Raw genomic sequence first — 19,103 nt, 5'->3', positions numbered from 1 at the left:
CCCAAAAGGAGTCCGAGGACAAACACTTTGCCCATGAGCGAACACGGTAAGGACCACAGCCCCTCCTCCTCACAAAGCAAGGGATGCAGGGGACACATCAGTGTCCAGAGAAGACACTTGCTACCCTAGAACCTCGGGCCCTGTGAGCTCATCTTTCAAAAGCCAAGGGAAATGGAGGCTCTCGGGCAGGCAAAAGCCGCGGGAACTTATTGCCAGGAGACCTGGTTTGCAAGAAGTGGGAAAAGTTCTTTAGAGAGAACAGACAAAAGAAGTCAGAAGCCTGGGTCTGTGGAGAGCATCGGAGAGAAAATGCAAAGGTAAGGTGAAAACTTGGGTTTTTCCTTTTTAAATAAAAATTGTTTATGTGCTGAGAGGGAGAGTGTGTGTGTGGACGCGAGTGCGGCGGGGGCGGAGGGAGACAGAATCTCAAGGCCACCCCTGCTGAGCACAGAGCCCAACACCTGGCTCCAGCTCAGGACCCCAAGACCATGCCCTGAGCGCCGCTGGCTGAGACCCCCTGGGCGCCACACAAGTCGCTTTTATTCATTGACTTAACACCTGTTAGATCAAAACAGTAACAGCAAGAACACATCAGTCTGCCTGCTTATGTGCGTCTGCGACGCACACGGAGCCCCGCACGCTGGGTTTCCAGACAGGTAAAGAGAGTGACAGCGGCAGCGTGAGGACGGGAGGCAGAAGTAGGTCACTGTCACTGTAAAGCACCCAGGGTAGGGTTGTGCCTTTGAGAGTGGACTGAAATTCATAGGGAGTGTTGCAAACTCTAGGGTGACCGCTAAAAAAAGGTTAACTGATTTGCTCTAAGAAGAGAGAAAGTGGAATCATGGGAAATGCTCAATCAGAACCACAGACGGCAGGAAGGACCGGAGGACGGGAGAGGGAGCGAGAACGAGGGTGGCGACAGAGTAATCCAGCAGCGAGGGACCCAGCTGTCCCCATGCCGCTGGGGACGCCAGCGGTCTAAATGCGCCTTACAGCTCAGTTTGGGAGATCAAAATACAAGCCCTGACCGTACGCTGTCACGGGAATCTGCTTTGACTGTAAGACACATACAGACTCGCAGTCGACGGAGACAAACGAGCCACGCTAACAAGAACCGAGACAGAGCAGGAGTGGCTGCTTTCCGACAGCGCCACGTCGCTGGGGGCAAGACGGCCATCAGCGGTAGAGAAGAGCTCGGAGGACAAAGGGGTCCATTCTGCGAGACAGCGGTACTCCCGGGACACGGGCCCAACGGCAGGGCAGCAAGCACAAGAGGCAAAAGCAAACAGAACTAAGGAGAAACAGATGAACCCATGAAGGTGGCTGGGGACTTCAGGACTCTCCCTCGGGCACGCACCAGCCCAGCAGGGGTCAGTGAGGACACAGCTGACCTCAACCACACCCTCGGTCAGTCGGACCTGAAGGACCTCTACAGACCACTGGGTCCCACAGCAGAACACACATTCCTCTCATGCTCTCCTGGAATGTTCACCAGCACCATCCGCAGGCCGGGCCCCACAACATGCCTGAACAAATTCGAAAGAACAGACGTCATACGTGGTGTCTGCTCTCGGACCACCATGGAACCGAACTGGAAATCAGTCAGAGAGAGAGCCGGAACGTCCCCACAAACAACACGCTTCCAAAGCACACAAGGGTCAAAGAAGGTACCTTGAGAAAAAATTAAAATTTTTGGAATAAATGAAAGTGAAAACACAGCTTATCCAAATTGGTGCGATGCAGCGAAATAGCAGTTAGAAGCCCGCAACAGCGGGCGGACGGGTTAGACTCACAGACAGATCTAACGTCTGTCATCCAAGCTTCCACCCCAGGAAAGTAGGAAAACAAGAACAAGTCAACTCCAAAATGACAGAAAAGAAGCAATAAAAATTAAAGCCAAAAACAAGAAATCAACAGAGGAAAATCAACAAATCCAGAAATTGGTTCCTTGAGGAAATAAATGAAATTGTTACGCCTCTAGCCAGGCTACTACCTAAGACAGAGAGAGGCCACAGATTCTAACACCCAAAACGAAGGAGGGACATCACTACAGACCTCACGGAAATTAGAAGCATAACAAAGAAACACTATACAGAACTCTGTGCCCCCAAGTTTGATAACTGTTAATGGTCTGATTCTTTGAAAGACACAAAATGCCAAAACTTATAATGATACAAAGAATCTGAAGAAGCTTATGAGCCAGTGACGAGATTTAATTAATAATTTATGATTTTCCAAAACAGAAATCACCTGGCCCAGAGGGTTTCACTGGTGAATTTTACCAAACATGTAAGGGACAAATTATATGGATTTTCTATAGTTTCCCAGAGGAAGCAGAGGGACTAGTTCCTATGTCATTCTAGGAGGAAGGCATTACCCTAATACCGAAAACAAAGATACCCCAAGAACAGAAAACTACAGATCAATATTCCTCATTAACATAGATGCAAAAATCCTTAACAATATATTAGCAAATTACAGCCAGAAAAGTCCTAACTAAAAGAATTATATACCGTAGCCGAGTGGCGGCTATCACAGGTATGTAGGGCTGGTTCCACAGCACAGAACCAATCAATGTAAATCATTCCAGCGGCACAGTAAAGAAAGCAAAACGCCGTAATCACCCAGATGTGCGAAAAGCATACGGGCACAACCCACACCCGCTCAGGATAAAGTCTCAGTAAACCGGGAATAGCGCCGAACTTCCTCACCTTGATCAGGACAGCAACGGAAGTCACGCAGCTAACATCGTGCTTCGTGGTGAGACACGAGCTTTTCTGTTTAGGTCCAGGGCGAGGCGAGGACATGCCCTCTCGCCACCCCTCCTCCACCTCACCCTGGACGCGCCGGCTCACGTGGCCACAAGTGGAGGAAACGGAAGGCATACTCACGGGGAGCAGGACGTGAGACCGCACGCCAGCATGCGACACGGGGAATCCGCCACAAACACGTTACGTCATACGCCCCAAGACGAAATCCTCAGGTGTAAACCCAACGAACCGTGGGCAAGATCTACACGGGGATGACAGAAGTCTGATGGGAGAAGTCGGAGGACTAACTAGCAGAGCTACTTCCTGCTCACAAGCGGGAGACCCGACCCTGTTGAAATGTCAGGTCTTGCCAACACGATCCACGGATCCGACGCCATCTGGGTCGACATCCCAGCGCGGCACTGCAGTGACATCACATGCGGATTCTCCGCTTCCATGGAGGCAAAAACCCCAAAGAGCCAACTCAGTACTGAAGGGGAACAAAGTCGGAGGCCTGACACCACCTGACTTCCAGACGTTCTCCGAAACCGTAGTGACTGGGATGGTGCGGTGTTGGCAGAAGCAGAGACACACAGATCCAGGAGCAGAAGAGAGGGCCCAGACCCAGCCCACCCCGACGGAGCTGCCCGATCCGTGACGGGGGAGCAGAGGCCGTTCAGCAGAGACAAATACAGGCTCCTTCGGTAGAAGGTGCAGAACGACCGGACGTCCATGCTCAGAACGAGTCCAGACCCGGTCTCTCACCGTCCGAAGCGTGGCTCAGACTGGGTCACCGGCCTGAGAGAGGAAAACCAGACAACTAGAGGGTCACAGAGGAGCAAGGCTCCGTGAGTGCGGGTGGCAGGGACGTCTGTGCCACAACTCTGACGGCACCGTCTGTGAGAGGACGGGGTGGCTGCTGGACGCCATCAAAACTAGAATGTCTGCGGCCGGTGGGGGAGCATGCCGTGTCTGCTGTGCATGGAGCCGCCCCCGGCTGCGTCGCCGTGACACCGCAGATGAGAGGACACGTCCACCCTCCTGGGGGGTTGCCAGACGCATGGCTGCTTCTGGGGATCCGAGAGTTACCCAGATTCCTGGGTCACATGCCCCACGGTCCGGCGGAGCCTTCCCAGGGTTACGGTCTCGAGACGCTTGCAAACGTGCGCCCAGAGATGGACAGAAAATTGTCCCCAACCGTGAACAGAGCAGGCAGATGCAAACCGGCAGCATGATGGGACACCGCGTCCCGCTCATCGGGAAGCTGATGTGGGAAACAGGGTGACCCGGGCCGGCGGCCATGTGCACAAACCGCCGGCGTGCTGCCGTGGGGGGCAGCGCGGCACTTCCTCTGCATCCCGCAAACCCACCGGCCGCACCGCCTAGCAGCTCCCCTCGGAGTCTCTGCCCAGAAGGACCCGACGCAGGGATCTGAGCGAATCCGAGCACGTCCCTGCTCACAGCTGCGTCACTCGTGATGGCCCGAAGGCGGGAATGACACACATGTGTGTCAGACCCTGAACTGAATACCATATCCGCCAGTCCCCCCTGGTCTGAGAAAGGACACTAGGACACCTGGCACAGCCAGGAGGACACCATACCAAGGGAAAGACACCAGCTGTGAGAGGAGACACCATAGCATGCTGCTTCTATGAAGGCCCTGGCGTCCCCAGATTCACAGAGACAGAGGAGATGGTGGGTGCCGGGGCTGGAGAAGGAACGGGGGTCGGTGTCTCAGGGGGACGGAGCGTGGACGGTGGGCGCCAGGGGCGGGGGAGGATGGGGGTCAGAGTCTCACAGGGACAGTCTCTGTCTGAGAAGATGGAAAGTTCCGGAGATGGATAGTGGGACGGCCGCACAACAGTGTGAATGTGTTTAATGCCCCTGAACTCTGCCCCCAAAACGGTTAAGATGGTAAATTTGACAAGTGTACATTCTACCATACTTTCTAAAGGAGAAAGAATCAGTGGACCAATTAAGAAAAAATTCGCCGTGACGCTGCTAGTCATACGGGCACGCGACTGCCGCTCGAGGAGAGGGAGAGCGAGCGGGGCGGCCCGTGGCAGGCAGGGGCCGCACGCAGGAGCACGCCAAGGGAAGGCCGCGTCCGCCACGCTCTTTCTCGCCAAGCTCAGAACGAGCGGCGCCGGCAGCCTGACGTAAGCGAAGAGGAAAGCGAGAGGGAAGCCTAAACCGGGTGGGCTCTGGGGGCATCTCTTCCCGGGCCTCCAGGCGGGCAGACGGCTGTGGCCGCGTCTTTTCTGGAGCTCCCGCGTCCCTGAGTGTTGAGAAGGGCTGGCAGGGGGCGCCGGCGTGCAGGAGAAGGGACCCGTGGCGGCCTGCACTGACCGCCTCTCCGGGGAAAGGCTGGCAGGGAGCCGGGGCCCGCTTGCACTCCTGCCCTCCGAGGGTCTGAGGGAGAACCTTTCCCAGGGGCAGGAGAGCCCAGCGCAACCTCAGCCTCCCTCTGCTCCCTGAGCAGGGGGACCCCAAGCAGCACCAGAGAGCCAGCGGGAAGACTCCGGAGTCCTGCCGCACACACTCTGGGACCCCCAGTGCCATGAGGACACTGTGTGGCGGCAGGCCGCCGGGGTGCAGCGGGCGCGGGGGGACCTCACCTCCGCACAGCCGTTGGCTGCCTCCGCCGGGAGGCCGCTCTGCACAGCCCTCTGCAGTGGCTCGGCCGCCAGCTCCACCGCTCGCTGGGTGCGCTCCAGCATCTGCCTTCGGTCGGGGTCCGTGGTCTCCCGTAACTTGGCTGAAAAGGGCTGCAAGCAGAGGTCAGGGCAGGCCCACGGGATGCGGCTCAGCATAGCCCCACGTGCCCGGGGGCCCCTCACTGGAGGTGAGAGAGAAGCCTGCGTCCCTAAGGGTGTGGGCCCAGCTTCCCTGCCGGACGGTAAGACGGACGGGGCAGACAGACCCTGAAGGCCGGCTCTTCACGCCTGCCCTGGGGCTGGTGGTCTGATGTCACAGGCTGTGCTCGGGTCACAGGGGCGTCACCTGGGGACTCTGTGAACATCACCAAAGCACCCATGACCTAGCGGGCCGGCCCCTGGTCGGCCGAAGACGACTAAGCTCTGATTTCACTCCCAACATTTCTTGTGGATGTAAAACGTGGCGGCACACCAGGAACGACCGCCACAGCTCCTCGAACAGTCACTGCTGCTGGGAGCAGGAACCACGTGCTCTGACCTCACTCCGTTACCACGGTAACTCGAAATGCTGTCCTTCAAAGCGAACCCACCGGGAGGACGCGTCTCTTCGATTTCTGGGAACTTCTAGCACCCCCGGTCTCAGCGGCTCGGCCCAGCGCCTGGGTCACCCCAGGCAGTACCGCGTGGCCGAGCCCTGGAAGAGCCCGTGGGCACATCTGTAGCATCGCACAAGCGCGCGTCCGTCAGTGCCCCCGTGACGCCCCGCCCTCGGACACTCTCCCAGAAGTGGGGGGCCCAGGCACCTACGGCATGCCCCCGTCCGAGCGCCTTTCCGGAGCCGCTTCCTAGCAGCCAGGCGACCACCTCGGTCAGAACCCGGAGCCCTGACGAAGCTGGTTTTAGTTGCGTCCACTTTGGGAGGCCCAGCAGGGATGGCCACCGCCTTAGGGACAGCAGGAGTCGGGGAGGAGACAGCGAGGGGCCCACCTTCAGGGCGGCGTGAACGTCCTGCAGGACCTGGGCTGCCTGCGGCTGCTTCTCCCGATACCGCTCAAACAGGTAGTTCTGCCGGGCCCTCTTGATGATCTAGAAGGAGAGGGACCCTGGGGTCATGCCCTGTGCAGCAGGCAGGCTCCAAGCCCCGTGCCACCGCTATTCCTGCGACCATGCTGGTCTCAAGGAAACGGGCCGCCCCCTCCCGGCCTCCCCACGCTGTGCTGCGCAGAAGAGCACGCGCGACCCCAGGTCCTGCTGCCACGAAGCCCCACGGGCTGCCGTTTTATCAAGTGGGCCTGGACACGCGGGGTTCTCTCGGCCTCCGCACAACGTTATCGGTATAAACTGTGATGCCGCGACGCGGAGATGGCTCACGCCCCGTGCATCCGGCTGAGGCCCCCGCATTTCATCCACAAACGCCGCTTCCTCCCCCGGCCCCGCGTGGGCGGACGCGTCGGTCAGAGCCGCACCTTGTCGTCCACGTCTGTGATGTTCATGCAGTAGAAGACGTCATACCCGAAGTAGTCGCGCAGCACCCTCCGCAGGATGTCGAAGGAGATGTAGGACCTGGAGTGTGCGGACACACCTGTCCCACGGCCCGCCGCAGCCCACCGCCCGCCACACTCCCCAGCCCGCTGCGCCGTGGCCACGAGGGCCAGGGGAAGGCCTCCACGGTCCTGCCACCAGTGAGCTGCTGCCCCGTGCAGGGGCTGGGAGCGCCATGGGGCCCGGCCTGCTCCACACCTGGGTTTCCGCCACAGCTGCCTGGTGGGGAACCATGGCCTACAGTCAAAACATCGGCGTGCAGCCCAGGACGCTGGTCATGGCGCGACAGGGCAGTGAGCTCGTGGCCCGTGCGTACTCTCCAACTTTCCCATCGTCTACATGGATTACTTACTGAATGGGGGTGTTTGCCTCAAGAACAGGAGATCTCAGAAGGGCCGAGATGCTCTGTGGGACCCACGCCTCCAGACCCCCGGGGACCCCCGGGCCCGTGCTGGGTGCCCGGCAGCAGCTCCTACCTGGCGTGCCCCATGTGAGACGCGTCGTAGACGGTGGGCCCACAGCAGTACCACGTCACCCTCTTCCCGTGCTGAGGCACAAACACGTCCTGTGTTCAAAATGGAGAGCGCCGACCGTCAGCCGCGGAGGAGACGCCGTGCGGGTGCACCCGGCCGGCGATGGAGGGCATGGCTGCTCTACAGAAACTCAACGAGAACAGTCCCGTTCCACGGACAGGAGTCACAGACGCTCAGTGAGGTCGGCTGGTATCGCCGAGACCCCTGCGTCCCCGTCAGCCACCGTGCTCACGGCTGAGATCCCAACCAGCCGCGCTGCTGCCACGGCCACACGGAGCAGAACACACCAAGCAAACCCCATTCAACCGGGATCCGATCCTGCCGCCTCTCAAAACCCGGTCTCCTCCCAACGTCGCCAACCAGCACCCCCCGTGCCCCCCCTGCTGTGTTCAGCCTGCCCGGAGACAACTGCCGCCACCACAGGGCCTCCCCGAAAGCCAGCGGGCACGTGGCCTGGCTCCGAGTGATGTGTGGCCGGGGCACTCCAGGCCCGCAAGCCCCACAGACAGGCGGTCCCGTCAAGGCGTGCTGTCCCCAGGTGTGCCCGCTGTGGGAGCCGGCTCTGCCCCACCCAGGGCCCCATGTGGAAAGGGGAGCGAGTGCTGAGCCATCTCCACTCCCACCTGGACCGCTGGCCGCGGAGCTCGTCCACAGCCGCCCCTGCGCCCCGCCACGCCCCCTTACCTTCCTCCGGGTGAGGCTGTTGTACAGGCGAAGCTTGCACGGAGGGGACCCAGCTGGAGGGCACCACTGAGGCTGCCCCCGCCGGCCTCTACCTGCCAAGGTGGAGAGAACACCAGTCACACTGCACCCAGGCACGGGGTTGTCCTCAGCATGTCGTGACACGGGGCTGGCTGGGGCTCCGTCAGCATCGCCCGTGCCCGACGCACCGGTGTCTCTAGTTTGTTCCACTCACAGTCTGTGCAGCAGCAACCGCAACACGGCCCAGGGTACCTGGGAGAAGGGGTCACACCCCTTCTTCCTGGCTCCCCAAACCCAGGCCCTCCCTCTGCCAACGGACACCATAGTGGACACAGCTCGTGGCCACGAGAGGGCATGGGCCCTGCAGTGCCAGACACAAGCGCAGCGTACAAGTGGGGGTGCTGGGTAGGGACACGAGCCACTGTCCGGAGCAGCACAGGGCTGGCCCGGCCACAACTAGCTCACAGCCCCAGACACGCGGTAAGAACAGGCTCCAAGCCAGCCCAGCTCCATCGGACGGCGGTAAGCAGCGGCCAGCCCCGCACAGGTCTGCTCCTGCCCCCCATAGCGTGCTGTCACTCCCTGACTCCACTGGAACGAGACGCTTGTGGCTTCCAGCTCCACACGGGGGCTCAGCCAACTTGGAAACTGCGGGGTGGCTCTGCCCTTGCGGTCTTCCAGGAGAGACCCCGCCCCCTCGCTGGCACTGCCTCGGGGCTACCCCTGCTGCTCTCGGTGTCCCAGGCCCACGCTGCGTGGCGTGGTTGCGGCCCGCGCCCCGAGAGCCCAAGGGGGTGCACCCTGTGTCTGGAGCCCAGCTGCCCCCCAGCACTCGCTCACACTGCGCAGCATGGGCACACGGAGGCCGCCACAGTCCCCGTCCCGCCTCCCCAAGCAGGGAGGGGTCAGCAACACTGAGCCACCCTCTTCCTCTCCAGTCCCCGCCCTGCCTTGGCCCCCCACGAAGGCTCTCTCTTGTGCCTGCTGGCCTGCCACCGGGGACCCCACAGAGCCCCGCTCGCTGCTTCTGCTGGGAGTCATGGGGAAGGCTGACCTGGGCGTGGCCACGTGCCCCAAGAGTTGCACCAGCCACGCAGACGCTGACTTCAGTGACCCACAGCAGAGAGCGCAGGAGGAAGGCCATGGCCACGTGGGTGTGAATGCGAGCATATGCACAAGAGCAAGTGCATGTGCGCGGGTGAGCGCATGCACGGGGACGGGGAGCAGGCAGATGAGGAGAGAGCCCCGCACCCGACAGGAGCTGGGTCCTGCGGTGACCGCCGGCAAACCGGGGTGGCAGGGCTGGGCGGCACCGTTGGTGATCAGCGGTGCGCACTCCCGAGCTCGGGTGGTGTCTCGCGCGCCCCCTGCACCGCCGCAGATGCCCTGGGAGGAAGCTCCGCGGCTGGCACTCGGGGACGATCACCGGCCCTCTGCCTCCCCTCCTGCTCAGACCCCGTGCCCCTGAACAGAGCCAGCGCTGCCCCCTGGGCTGGGCAGGGCCGCCGGCCAGAGGACAGGAGCTTGGGGACTGGCAGCGCCCGGCCCGCCAGGCAGGAAGGCTGACCCGAAACGCCACGGGAACGTGGCAGGACAAAGCCAGGGCCACGACTGGGCTTGAGGGCGTGGGGCACACAAGGACCCCCGACTCAGTGAGGAAACTGTCCTCGAGCGGTCCCTTGTGCCATCCCTGCTAGGAGTCTGAGCCCGGCTCACTCGGGACAGCGGCCTCCTGCGACACTCCACCCCCGTCCGGGCTCCCGCTAGTCTCTCCACGACCCCCGCACCTCCGCCGTGGCAGCCGTCACCCGCGCACAGATTCTGTTTCGGTTTCTGCTCCAACCACTGAGCACAGACCACACACCCGTTTATCCAACACACACCCAGCCCCCTCCAGGCCCTGTCCTGGGCACATGGTGGACACAAACCCCTGACTCGACAGAACTGCACACGCCGCCGAGGGGCGCTGTGCCCATCTCACCACCCAGGGAGGAGAAACGCTCCCCCGGGACATGGGGTGGGGGCCACGGGGCAGAGGGTGGAGCCGCACCGCGGGGCTCCTCCAGCCACAGGCCCTGAGCTTCCCGCCATGGGGCCGGGAGCCGGGGCAGACGGGAGAGCAGTGGCAGCAGCATTCCAGACAGAGAAACAGCGGGCCAGGCCCTGGCGGGGCGTGGGGGGAGGCTGAGGGGACGGGGAGGAGGTCGGAGGGCCACCCACATCCCACTTTTTGCACCTGCAGGTGCCTTGGGCTTTGAGGCCCACAGCCCCAGGGAGGGACACAGAGGGACAGACCAGGCACCAGCCACCGGAGCAGGGACAAGCTGTCACAGGCCCTGGTGGGATGGGCTTGGAGGGAGTGGGGACAGGGTGCCAGCAAGTGGGGGACTGCGAGAGGCGGCGCTCGTGCCCAGGACAGGACATCAGAGCCCTGAGGCAGAGCAGTGCTCAATTCTGGCAGCAAAGGGGGCGGCAGGTGCTCAGCCCCTGTCCTCCCGGGGATGCGAGAGATGGTCCTGGGGCCAGCCTGGTCAGCCTGGGCACACGAGTGGAGTTGGAGGCAGACAGAGTCAGGAAATGCTGTGGGGTGTCTCTCCCCCGCCTCCAAGCCAGCTGGGACGTGTGGACACACAGTGTGGCCCTCCACCTCGAATGCCTGCCTCTGCACGGCTGAAGGGTTTCTGCTCGTTCTCCCGACAAAGTCCTGGATGGACCACGAGCCAGGCTGCTGCCAAGACTGGGAGCCCCGGAAGCCCCGACCTCCGCCCCTGCATGCTGTGTCTCGGGAGCTGGGACCCACGGGGATGTGGCACCCGACACCATGGATATCACTGGGGTCACCGGACTAGATGCCCGCGGAGAAGACCATGTACACAGAGAGCTCCCACCCTGTGCTGGGGAAGGATTATCCAGAAAACCAAACCACACCCCACGTGGGAGAAACAATGTCCCGGCCTTGGCCTGCTAGGGCAGAGGGCCCAGCCCAGCGCAGCGGTGCAGGTGCTGGGCAATACGGAAGGAGCCTGGGAAAGCCCCCAGGAGGCTGCCCCGCTCGGCAAGGACCGGCAGAAACAGCACATGGCCCACGCCTCCCACGCAGCCACCTGAGTGCCCAAGCGGAGCTGCTCGAGGGCATCAGGTGACTACGGGACGCAGCACCGGGGTTCATTGCAGGAGAGAAACCCTACGGGGCCTCAGACCTTCCAGAAGGACTCCTAAAATAATCGGTGTCACGGCGCTGCCAACAGGCCAGCACCCCAGACCAGAGCTCGAGCTCAAAGCCGAGAAATGACCTTGTTTGGATTTTCAGGGACTTCAACGTCCGCTAACAGTGCTTTAGGCCTTAGCCGTCGGACGCCCGGCGGGAACACACCCTGGAGCGCGGAGAGAATGAAGGAGAAGCAGCGGGTCCAACCGCAGCCAGGCCAGCAGTCAGCGGAGAATGCCAGGCCGCAGCCTGTGCCCAGGCCCCCGCCAGACCCCCTCCCCGCCAGGGGCGGCATGCTCTTGCTGTGGCTCCTGCTGTGGCTCTCCCTGGGCTCTGCTACAGCGGCCACGGGCAGTTCGGATCCATGAGGGCTGACACCTCGGCAGAGTCCGTCCTAACCCGCACTCGGGGTGCGCTGGTCGGCGGCCGGGGCACCTGCATGCGTGTGGTCACAGGAGCAGCCCCGCGGGCTCCACCGGACTGCCACCGCCCCCAGCCAGCGCCGCACTCCTCTGGAGCCCTGACCTTGGAGGTGGCCGCCGACGGGAGGCGCGCTACCAGCTGCAGAACTCCCTCTGCTACTCACTTGCTTGGCGCCCACAGGGCTCGCCTCTGCCGCAGGGGCCACCCAGGACAGCTTCTATGTGCCTGAACCAGCGGGCCACGTGGAAGAGACGCGGGTCAGCGGGGGGGGCCGAGAGCTGCCTGAACAGGTCCACGTCTGCCTGGGACAGTGAGTACCCCTGGACATAGCTACGCGTGCTGAGGTGCTCGTTCAGGGCCCGCACCCTGGCTGCCTCGTCACTAATGCTCAGGATGGACCTGTAGGCAGGAGCTGGAAAGACAGAGGCACACAGCGTGAGTCAGGGCCCGGGGGCCTCGGGACGAGCGCGGACACGCACAGGGCTTCCCCGGGGAAGGAACCCTGGAAGCAGAATGATGACCGTGGGGGCTGGGGAGGGGCCCTGGGGAGTGCTGAGTGGGGTTTCGAGCCGCGGGGATGGGACGGCTGGGGAACGGGGCTGCGGTGGTGGCTGCACGGCACGGGAGGCGTGAGGGCCACCACACGGTGCACTCTCCGTAGCACTGCGACAGTGAGCGTGACCTTACGTGCATCCCACCTCAACTGAGGGACAACCAGGTCTCCCATTGGCTGAGTCCAAAGCTGCTTTGAACCCCAAAGGCCCTGCCAGCCAGAGCCCTGCCGCCCGGGGGGCGCGCCGACAGGGGACACCCCTCGCGTTCGCTCTAGGCCTGCAAGAACAAAGCACCTTCCGTGTCCACCGTTGGGACCGTCAGAGGAGGCACACAGACCTTGAGGCGCCCCCCCATGCCCCCCACCCCCAGCAGGGGGCTCTGAGGACCCAGCCCGAGGGCTCCTGGGGAGCGGCTCCCATGCCACGGGCCCCACATCCCTGTGGCTCAGATTCTGCCCGAGACCAGGAGGAACGCTCCAGTGGGTCTGTGCCTCCCTCTCTCCTATAGAGGGGCCTGCCCTTGTAAGCCCACCTCACAGCTCCAGCGGGGCACCGGGCTGGAGGCGAAATCCGGGGAGAAGGGAGGCCATGCCTGGCCGAGAGCTCCGGGAAAGCCTAACCCTACGTAAGCATCCGGCTTCCGGAGCACTTTCTGCTCAGCGCCTTCCTCCCAGGGAACTTGTACTTCACCGGGCAACACGCCTCTGACAGCTCAGCGGCCTGCCAGGGCGCTGCCGGCATGCTCTCGTGATGCAGAAAACGGCGTCCGGTGAGCTCGACGAGAGGACCGGGCAGAGCCGGGGCTGGGGGCCAGCCTCCTGCAGCCCGTCGTCCTCCCCACGCTCGCCCTCCGCATCCCTGCCTCCGGCTCCTGCCCGTGCCGCCAGCCCCGGGAGGGAGGGCGTCGGAGCGAGGACAGCACCGCCCCGGTCCAGCCCGCCCCCCACCCCCAGAACAAGCAGACAGGGACCCCCCACCCCCAGAGCAAGCAGACAGGGCACACTCCTCTCGTCTGGAACAAGATCCGCTGACCAGAGCAGACCCCCAGGGCCACGCAGACCCCCAGGGCCAGGCTGCACGTCGAATGGCCGTCCCCGAGGAGCAGGATCAGGGCTGACTGGTAGTTCCCTCTTTTCTCCCCACGTGTCCTCCAAAGAGCATGCACCATTTTTAAAATGAGAACAAGAGGTCAAATGTCCTACCTACCATGCTGGCTTTGGAGCCCCGGTGAGGGACTCAGGGGACACCTGTGCTGCAGGGCGGTGGCTGGGTGAGGCACCATGCCAGGGCAGTGCCGGGGGACTCGGCGCTGGGGGGCTCGTGCTGGGGCTCAGTGCTGGGGTCAGCGCTGCGGGGTTTCAGCACTGGGGGGCTCGGCGCTGGGGCCGGGGGCTGGAGCTCCTCCCTGCCTCCATAAAACAGGCTCAGAACCACACAAGCCTCATAAAAGCTGCTGCGTCCCAGTAAAATTACCCTTGCAAACCTTTAAAATACTGCCTGGTGCACAGCCAGCCCCATCAGTCTGCCACTGACGACTACACTTGTCCCTCTGTCATTATCAGAACGGCCCTGAGCGAGTTCACCCGGAGACTACACGCACACTAAAAATGCAGCGTCGGCCACAGCCGTCCCAAGGAGAGGGCCCTCTCGGGGCGTGCAGGCGCAGGGCCCTGGGAAGGCGGCCAGAGGACAGGCTCCCAGGCGGCGCAGAGCAGACAGTCGCCGCACTAACTGTGGAGGCTGCACTCGAGCGCGTCTTGAGGAAACTGATAGGAACCAGGTCGGCTCTGACGTGGTTACGGGTTTCGGCCAGACCGAGGTCTGGTGAGCCCCGAAGCGAGACCAGATGGGCCTGTGGGCGAGCAGGATCCCCAGGGGCGGTGGTGGAGGCCCTCGCTGTGCGCCCTGCATCGGGGTCGGGGGGATGTCGGCCTGCCTGGGCCACCTGCGCACCCACACAGCAAGGGGGCAGCCCCTCTGACCCCGGGAACGCCGTTCTGTGCATGGCCAGCTCAGACCCATCTGTCACCCAGTTTCTCCAAGTTAACCGCTGAAGCCGTCATAAAACACCTCCCGAGCTCACACAGACCGAACACCAGGCGATCTCCCGCACCGGTGGCAACCCCAACCACGCGGCACGAACCGCAGTCGGGACGCAGCTCCGAGCATCCCCTCCCTCTCCTCCGTCCCCTGTCGCCAGCCTTTCAACCTGCCTCTTCTTCCTCCTCTGCTCCAGGCCCAGTGCTCGGGCCAGGCCCACTGAAGCCCTTCAGAATCAGCACCAGGGAAGTGAGGGGGGCCCACAGTGGGTTCCCACAGCAGCTCCCCGGGGGCCCCGGTGCTGGCCCACGGCCTGCAGACCTCCATGTGCCAGCAGCTCCCTTGCTCAAGGGCAGACCCTTCGCAGCAGCAGGCCTGCCTTCCGCAGGAGCCCCAGGCCAGGGCTGTCTGTGCCTCCCCGGCGTAAGGACATTCCGGGCTGCGTCCTGCAGTCGCTCTGCACACCCAGCCCTACAAACCACTTCCCTTCCACAAACACTCCTCTGGCTCCCAGGCCCCCGTCCTCCATCTCTGGGCTTGGGGCCTGGCCAGGAGACCACTGGCCCCTGCTGCTGCTTGCAGGCCTGGCCCAGTGCAGCCGCCCCCGTGGTCGGATCTCTGGCACTCGGCACTGCCTGGCACAGCAGGTGCTCCACAAGTCCCTAGCAAGCAAATGGGCAACACCCGAGTACATCCCGTGAGCCTCTCGGGGACGCTCTCCTCCTGGACGGGAAGCCATAATGCTCTCACCTGGCAGTTTCACCTTCCCGTGCCTTTCGGAGCTTTCATCAGAATCACGGGCCTCTGCCCAGGTAGCTGCCACCGCAACACCGAGACGGCTTCATCTCTACCCCGAGGGCTCCCTCTCTTACTACTCTTAAATAAAGGTAAACACTCGGAGACATGGAAACACGAGTTCACAGCAGAGCAAATATTTGTCATCTCTGCATACGCACACTCCATCTCCCTTCGGGAGACACAGCAAAGCACATGGGCTTGGTCTCGTGCGCCCTGGCACACACTCCGGCCCGGGGGCTCTCGTTGTGACTCTGATGGAATCAGTCCGATTCTCATCCAAGCTGGCACAGGACGGCGGCTGAGGTCTCCGCCGAGGTCAAACCACCAGGGCCGGAAGCCTGCCTTGGCTGCGTGGCCCCAGACAGATCAGGCAACTTCTCAGAACGTCAGGACCGTCGCCTGGACAGCCAGGTAAGGGCAGTACCGGCCACAGGGGCTGCTCTCAGGACGAAAGGACACAACAGTTGTGCTTAGACCAGTGCCCAGAAGAGACGCCGCTGACAGAAATGCGACCGGCGCCTGGTCCGGCGGTTGGACCACATTACAAAGGCCCTTCGGATCACACAGCGTGAAGAATGAGACAGCAAATTTGACAGAGTCCCCCCCAGACTGCCGGCAGCCTGCAGGGCAAGGCCTCTGAGAGGAGCTCCGTCCACCCAGGCGCCCTCAGAGAGGAGCCCTGTCTTTCCAGTGTGCCTGGACTGGGGCGGCCCCTCCGAGGAGCCAAGGAGAAGCTGCAAACCCGGTGTCGCCACAGGGAACCAAACACGTTCTGAGTCCACCCGAGGTCGAGCTGAAACAGGAAGACGAAACGGGGACCTGGGGAAGGTGCCTGGGGGGCTCGGTCGGTTGGGCTGAGCTGTCTGCTCTGGCTCAGGTCATGATCCTGAAGTTCTGGGATCGAGCCCATGTCTGGCTCCTGGCTGAGCAAGGAGTCTGCTTTTCTGACCCACCCCTGGCTCGTGCACTCTCTCTCTCCTGCTCACTCTCTCTCAAACAGATAAATAAAATCTTAAAAAAAAAAAAAATAAATAACCGGGACACCTGGTGGCTCAGTGGGTTAAAGCCTCTGCCTTCAGCTCAGGTCATGATCCCGGGGTCCTGGGATCGAGCCCCACATCGGACTCTCTGCTCAGCAGGGAGCCTGCTTCCTCCTCTCTCTCTGCCTGCCTCTCTGCCTGCTTGTGATCTGTCTCTGCCAAAGAAATAAATAAAAAATCTTAAAAATTAAAAAAAAAAAAATACCAACATGTCATTTATGTTCACAAATGAAGCAAAACCACACTTTCATTAAAACACGAAAAAGAACAGAGAAACAAGCTCCAGGTTTCAACCCAGACACAGAGCCCGGCCTGTGCCAGGTGCTGCTGCTCTAAACCCTTTCCGAGGGATGCCCCTCAAGGGTCCATGTCATCTGAGGTGGGCCGCTGGCCCCTGTGTGCTTTCGAGAAAGGGGCTGAGCCCGGAGCCCAGGCCAGCCACAGCGGCTCCGGAGTCAGGGCTGTGAACAGGCGGCTCTTCCCCTGACGTCTGGGGGCTGCCAGGCTCTAGGGTAGGTGGGGACGGTGCTGGAATCCTGGCACACCCGTCGGGTGAGGTCCAGCGAGCCCGTCATGCGGGTGCCTCCCACACCACGGGGTTACCCAGGTGGTCAGAGCTCCCCACTTGGCAGCCCAAAGCACTTAGGAGCAAAAGGGACACTCGTGTGTTACACTCGCGTGTTACTGTCACCCGCCAAGAGCAGAAAAACTCTAGCGCAATGTGTCCGGCGGAAGGTCTGCTTCATACCTAGGGATCCCGGTGACCATCTCTGGAGTGGCCAGCAGCCCCCGCCCTGCTTGATGGACGGTGTGAAAAGACCCAGCGCCAGCCCGGCCCGCCGACCGCCGGACCGGGCGCTGGTGACACCAGAGGCCCTGGTGGGCAGAGCTGCTCCCTGAACCCGCAGGCGGCAGGCAGGGAAGCCGGGTAATAACGCTCTGACTGCGCAGAGGCCATGGCTGGTGTCTGTGGAGCCCCAGATGGAAGCCTTGTAAAACCCGAGGCCTTTCATGTGTGTGTGCAAACCCCGGCGTCTTCCGCCCACCCCGGCTCGCTGCCAGCTGGACTGACAACCCTGGCCCTGTGGGTCCCCGGAGCACAGCTGGGGCAGGAGGGGGCGCGGCCCGCCCAGGCAGCAGCTAAGGGAAACGGGTGGGGCTGGCCGCCAGGGGACCCCAGCACGGCCCCAGGAAGATGGGAGGGGGTGGCCTCGGCACAGCCCGGGGCCAAGCGGGGTCCCAGCGAAGCGCGGACAGCGCAGGCCCAGGCCGGGGGTCGCGGGGTGGCCCAGCGCCCGCCAGGCTGCCCCGGAGACCCGCCGGCCCACAAGCCCGGGGTGGTCCCCTGCCCGCCCCGGGGCCCCAGACCTGGGGTCACTGCAGGCTGAGCCCGGGGACCCGCCACCCCCAGGCCCGGGGTCACTGCAGGCTGAGCCCGGGGACCCGCCACCCCCAGGCCCGGGGTCACTGCAGGCTGAGCCCGGGGACCCGCCACCCCCAGGCCCGGGGTCACTGCAGGCTGAGCCCGGGGACCCGCCACCCCCAGACCCGGGGTCACTGCAGGCTGAGCCCGGGGACCCGCCACCCCCAGGCCCGGGGTCACTGCAGGCTGAGCCGGGGGACCCGCCGGCCCCAGGCCCGGGGTCACTGCAGGCTGAGCCCGGGGACCCGCCGGCCCCCCGGCCCTCGGTCACTGCCCGCCCGGCCGAGACGCGCCGACCCCTGGGCCGGGGGTCATCCTTCGCCCGCCCCGGGCACGCGCCGAATCCCCGGGCACGCTGTCCCGCCTGCCCCGCCGCGCGCACTCACCCTGCTCCCCCGCGGAACCCGACATCGTGGAAATCCCCAAACAGCAGCCGCCGCAGCAGCTTCCCAGAATCTGATGCAACCACCGCCCCGGAAGTCCCGCCCCGCGCCCGGCCCGACTTCCGGGGCCCGCCCGGTCGCCAGGCAACCACCGGGACTGTAGACGCCGCCGCCTCGAGGAATGCTGGGAGTTGTAGTCGTCGCTGCCGCGCGCGGCCTCCTGGAGCATCCCTGGGGCACCCATTCCGGGTCCTGACCCGAGACGCCGGACCCGCGCGGGCGCGGGCGTGGGTGCGGGTGTGGGTGCGGGTGTGGGGGGGGATGTTGCTCTTCTGCCTCGCTAGACAGGCATTAAAAACACCGCTCACGGGGCGCCTGGGTGGCTCAGCGGGCTAAAGCCTCTGCTTTCCGCTCAGGTCAGGATCTCAGGGTCCTGGGATCGAGCCCCGCATCGGGCTCCCTGCTCCGCGGGGAGCCTGCTTCCCTCTCTCTCGGCTGCCGTTCTGCCTACTTTCGATCTCTCTGTCAAATACATAAAATATTTACAAAAAAAGCAAACACGGCTCATGCATGCCTGTTTAAGTTAGCATTGCACCAAGGGGCATGGGGACAGGCCCCCGCCGCCCCAGCCCGCCCGTCAGACGGGGCCGCCCAGAGACAGGAATGGGCTGGCCTGGAGAAGGCCCAGTTGGGAGTAAGCTTAGAGACGGGCCGGGGGATGCCTGGCGTGCACTCCAGGGAGCCTGCGTCCCAGCAGACGGGCCCCAGCAGAAAGCAAGCCCCTGAGAGCTTCATGTGGGTGCAGGCCACGCTGGAGCAGGCCTGGTGTCATGGAGCCCGAGGGGGAGCCAGGGCTGGACCTTTTAGAAGCATCTTGTAAGCAGAGTCAAGAGGGGTTCCGACAGGATGGCGTGGGGCTGGATTTGTGCTTTAGAATGACCCCAGTGCTGGCTGGCAGCAGAATGGACTGAGGAGACCCAGAGGAAAGCAGGATCGAAGACTTTCAATCCAGAGGAGCATAAATGGCCCCCTTAGTGGGGCGAGCCCAGA

At 63.0% G+C, this 19,103-nt stretch overlaps 1 protein-coding gene across 5 annotated transcripts in view; it reads right to left on the bottom strand.

Moving 5' to 3' along the window:
- CARS1 (cysteinyl-tRNA synthetase 1) overlaps positions 1-18,174 on the bottom strand; it is a 40,022-nt gene extending 21,848 nt beyond the window's left edge. For 3 of the 5 annotated variants that reach the window (XM_059150802.1, XM_059150776.1, XM_059150795.1), the window contains exons 1-7: positions 18,057-18,160; positions 11,979-12,227; positions 8,167-8,258; positions 7,426-7,514; positions 6,874-6,970; positions 6,395-6,493; positions 5,369-5,518 (exon numbers count right to left, since the gene is read on the bottom strand). In XM_059150802.1, the coding sequence (XP_059006785.1) occupies positions 5,369-5,518; positions 6,395-6,493; positions 6,874-6,970; positions 7,426-7,514; positions 8,167-8,258; positions 11,979-12,227; positions 18,057-18,081 (801 nt within the window). In that variant the 5' untranslated portion in view covers positions 18,082-18,160. Of the gene's footprint in view, positions 1-5,368; positions 5,519-6,394; positions 6,494-6,873; positions 6,971-7,425; positions 7,515-8,166; positions 8,259-11,978; positions 12,228-18,056 lie in introns of all 5 variants that reach the window. The other 2 variants (XM_059150772.1, XM_059150784.1) reach the window with 2 other exon arrangements.
- Between the last annotated feature and the right edge of the window lie 929 nt (positions 18,175-19,103).

Source organism: Mustela lutreola, chromosome 1 (genome assembly GCF_030435805.1).
Source record: "Mustela lutreola isolate mMusLut2 chromosome 1, mMusLut2.pri, whole genome shotgun sequence".
In the NCBI taxonomy this organism is placed as follows: domain Eukaryota; kingdom Metazoa; phylum Chordata; class Mammalia; order Carnivora; family Mustelidae; genus Mustela; species Mustela lutreola.
This window is presented reverse-complemented; position numbering and strand designations above follow the sequence as displayed.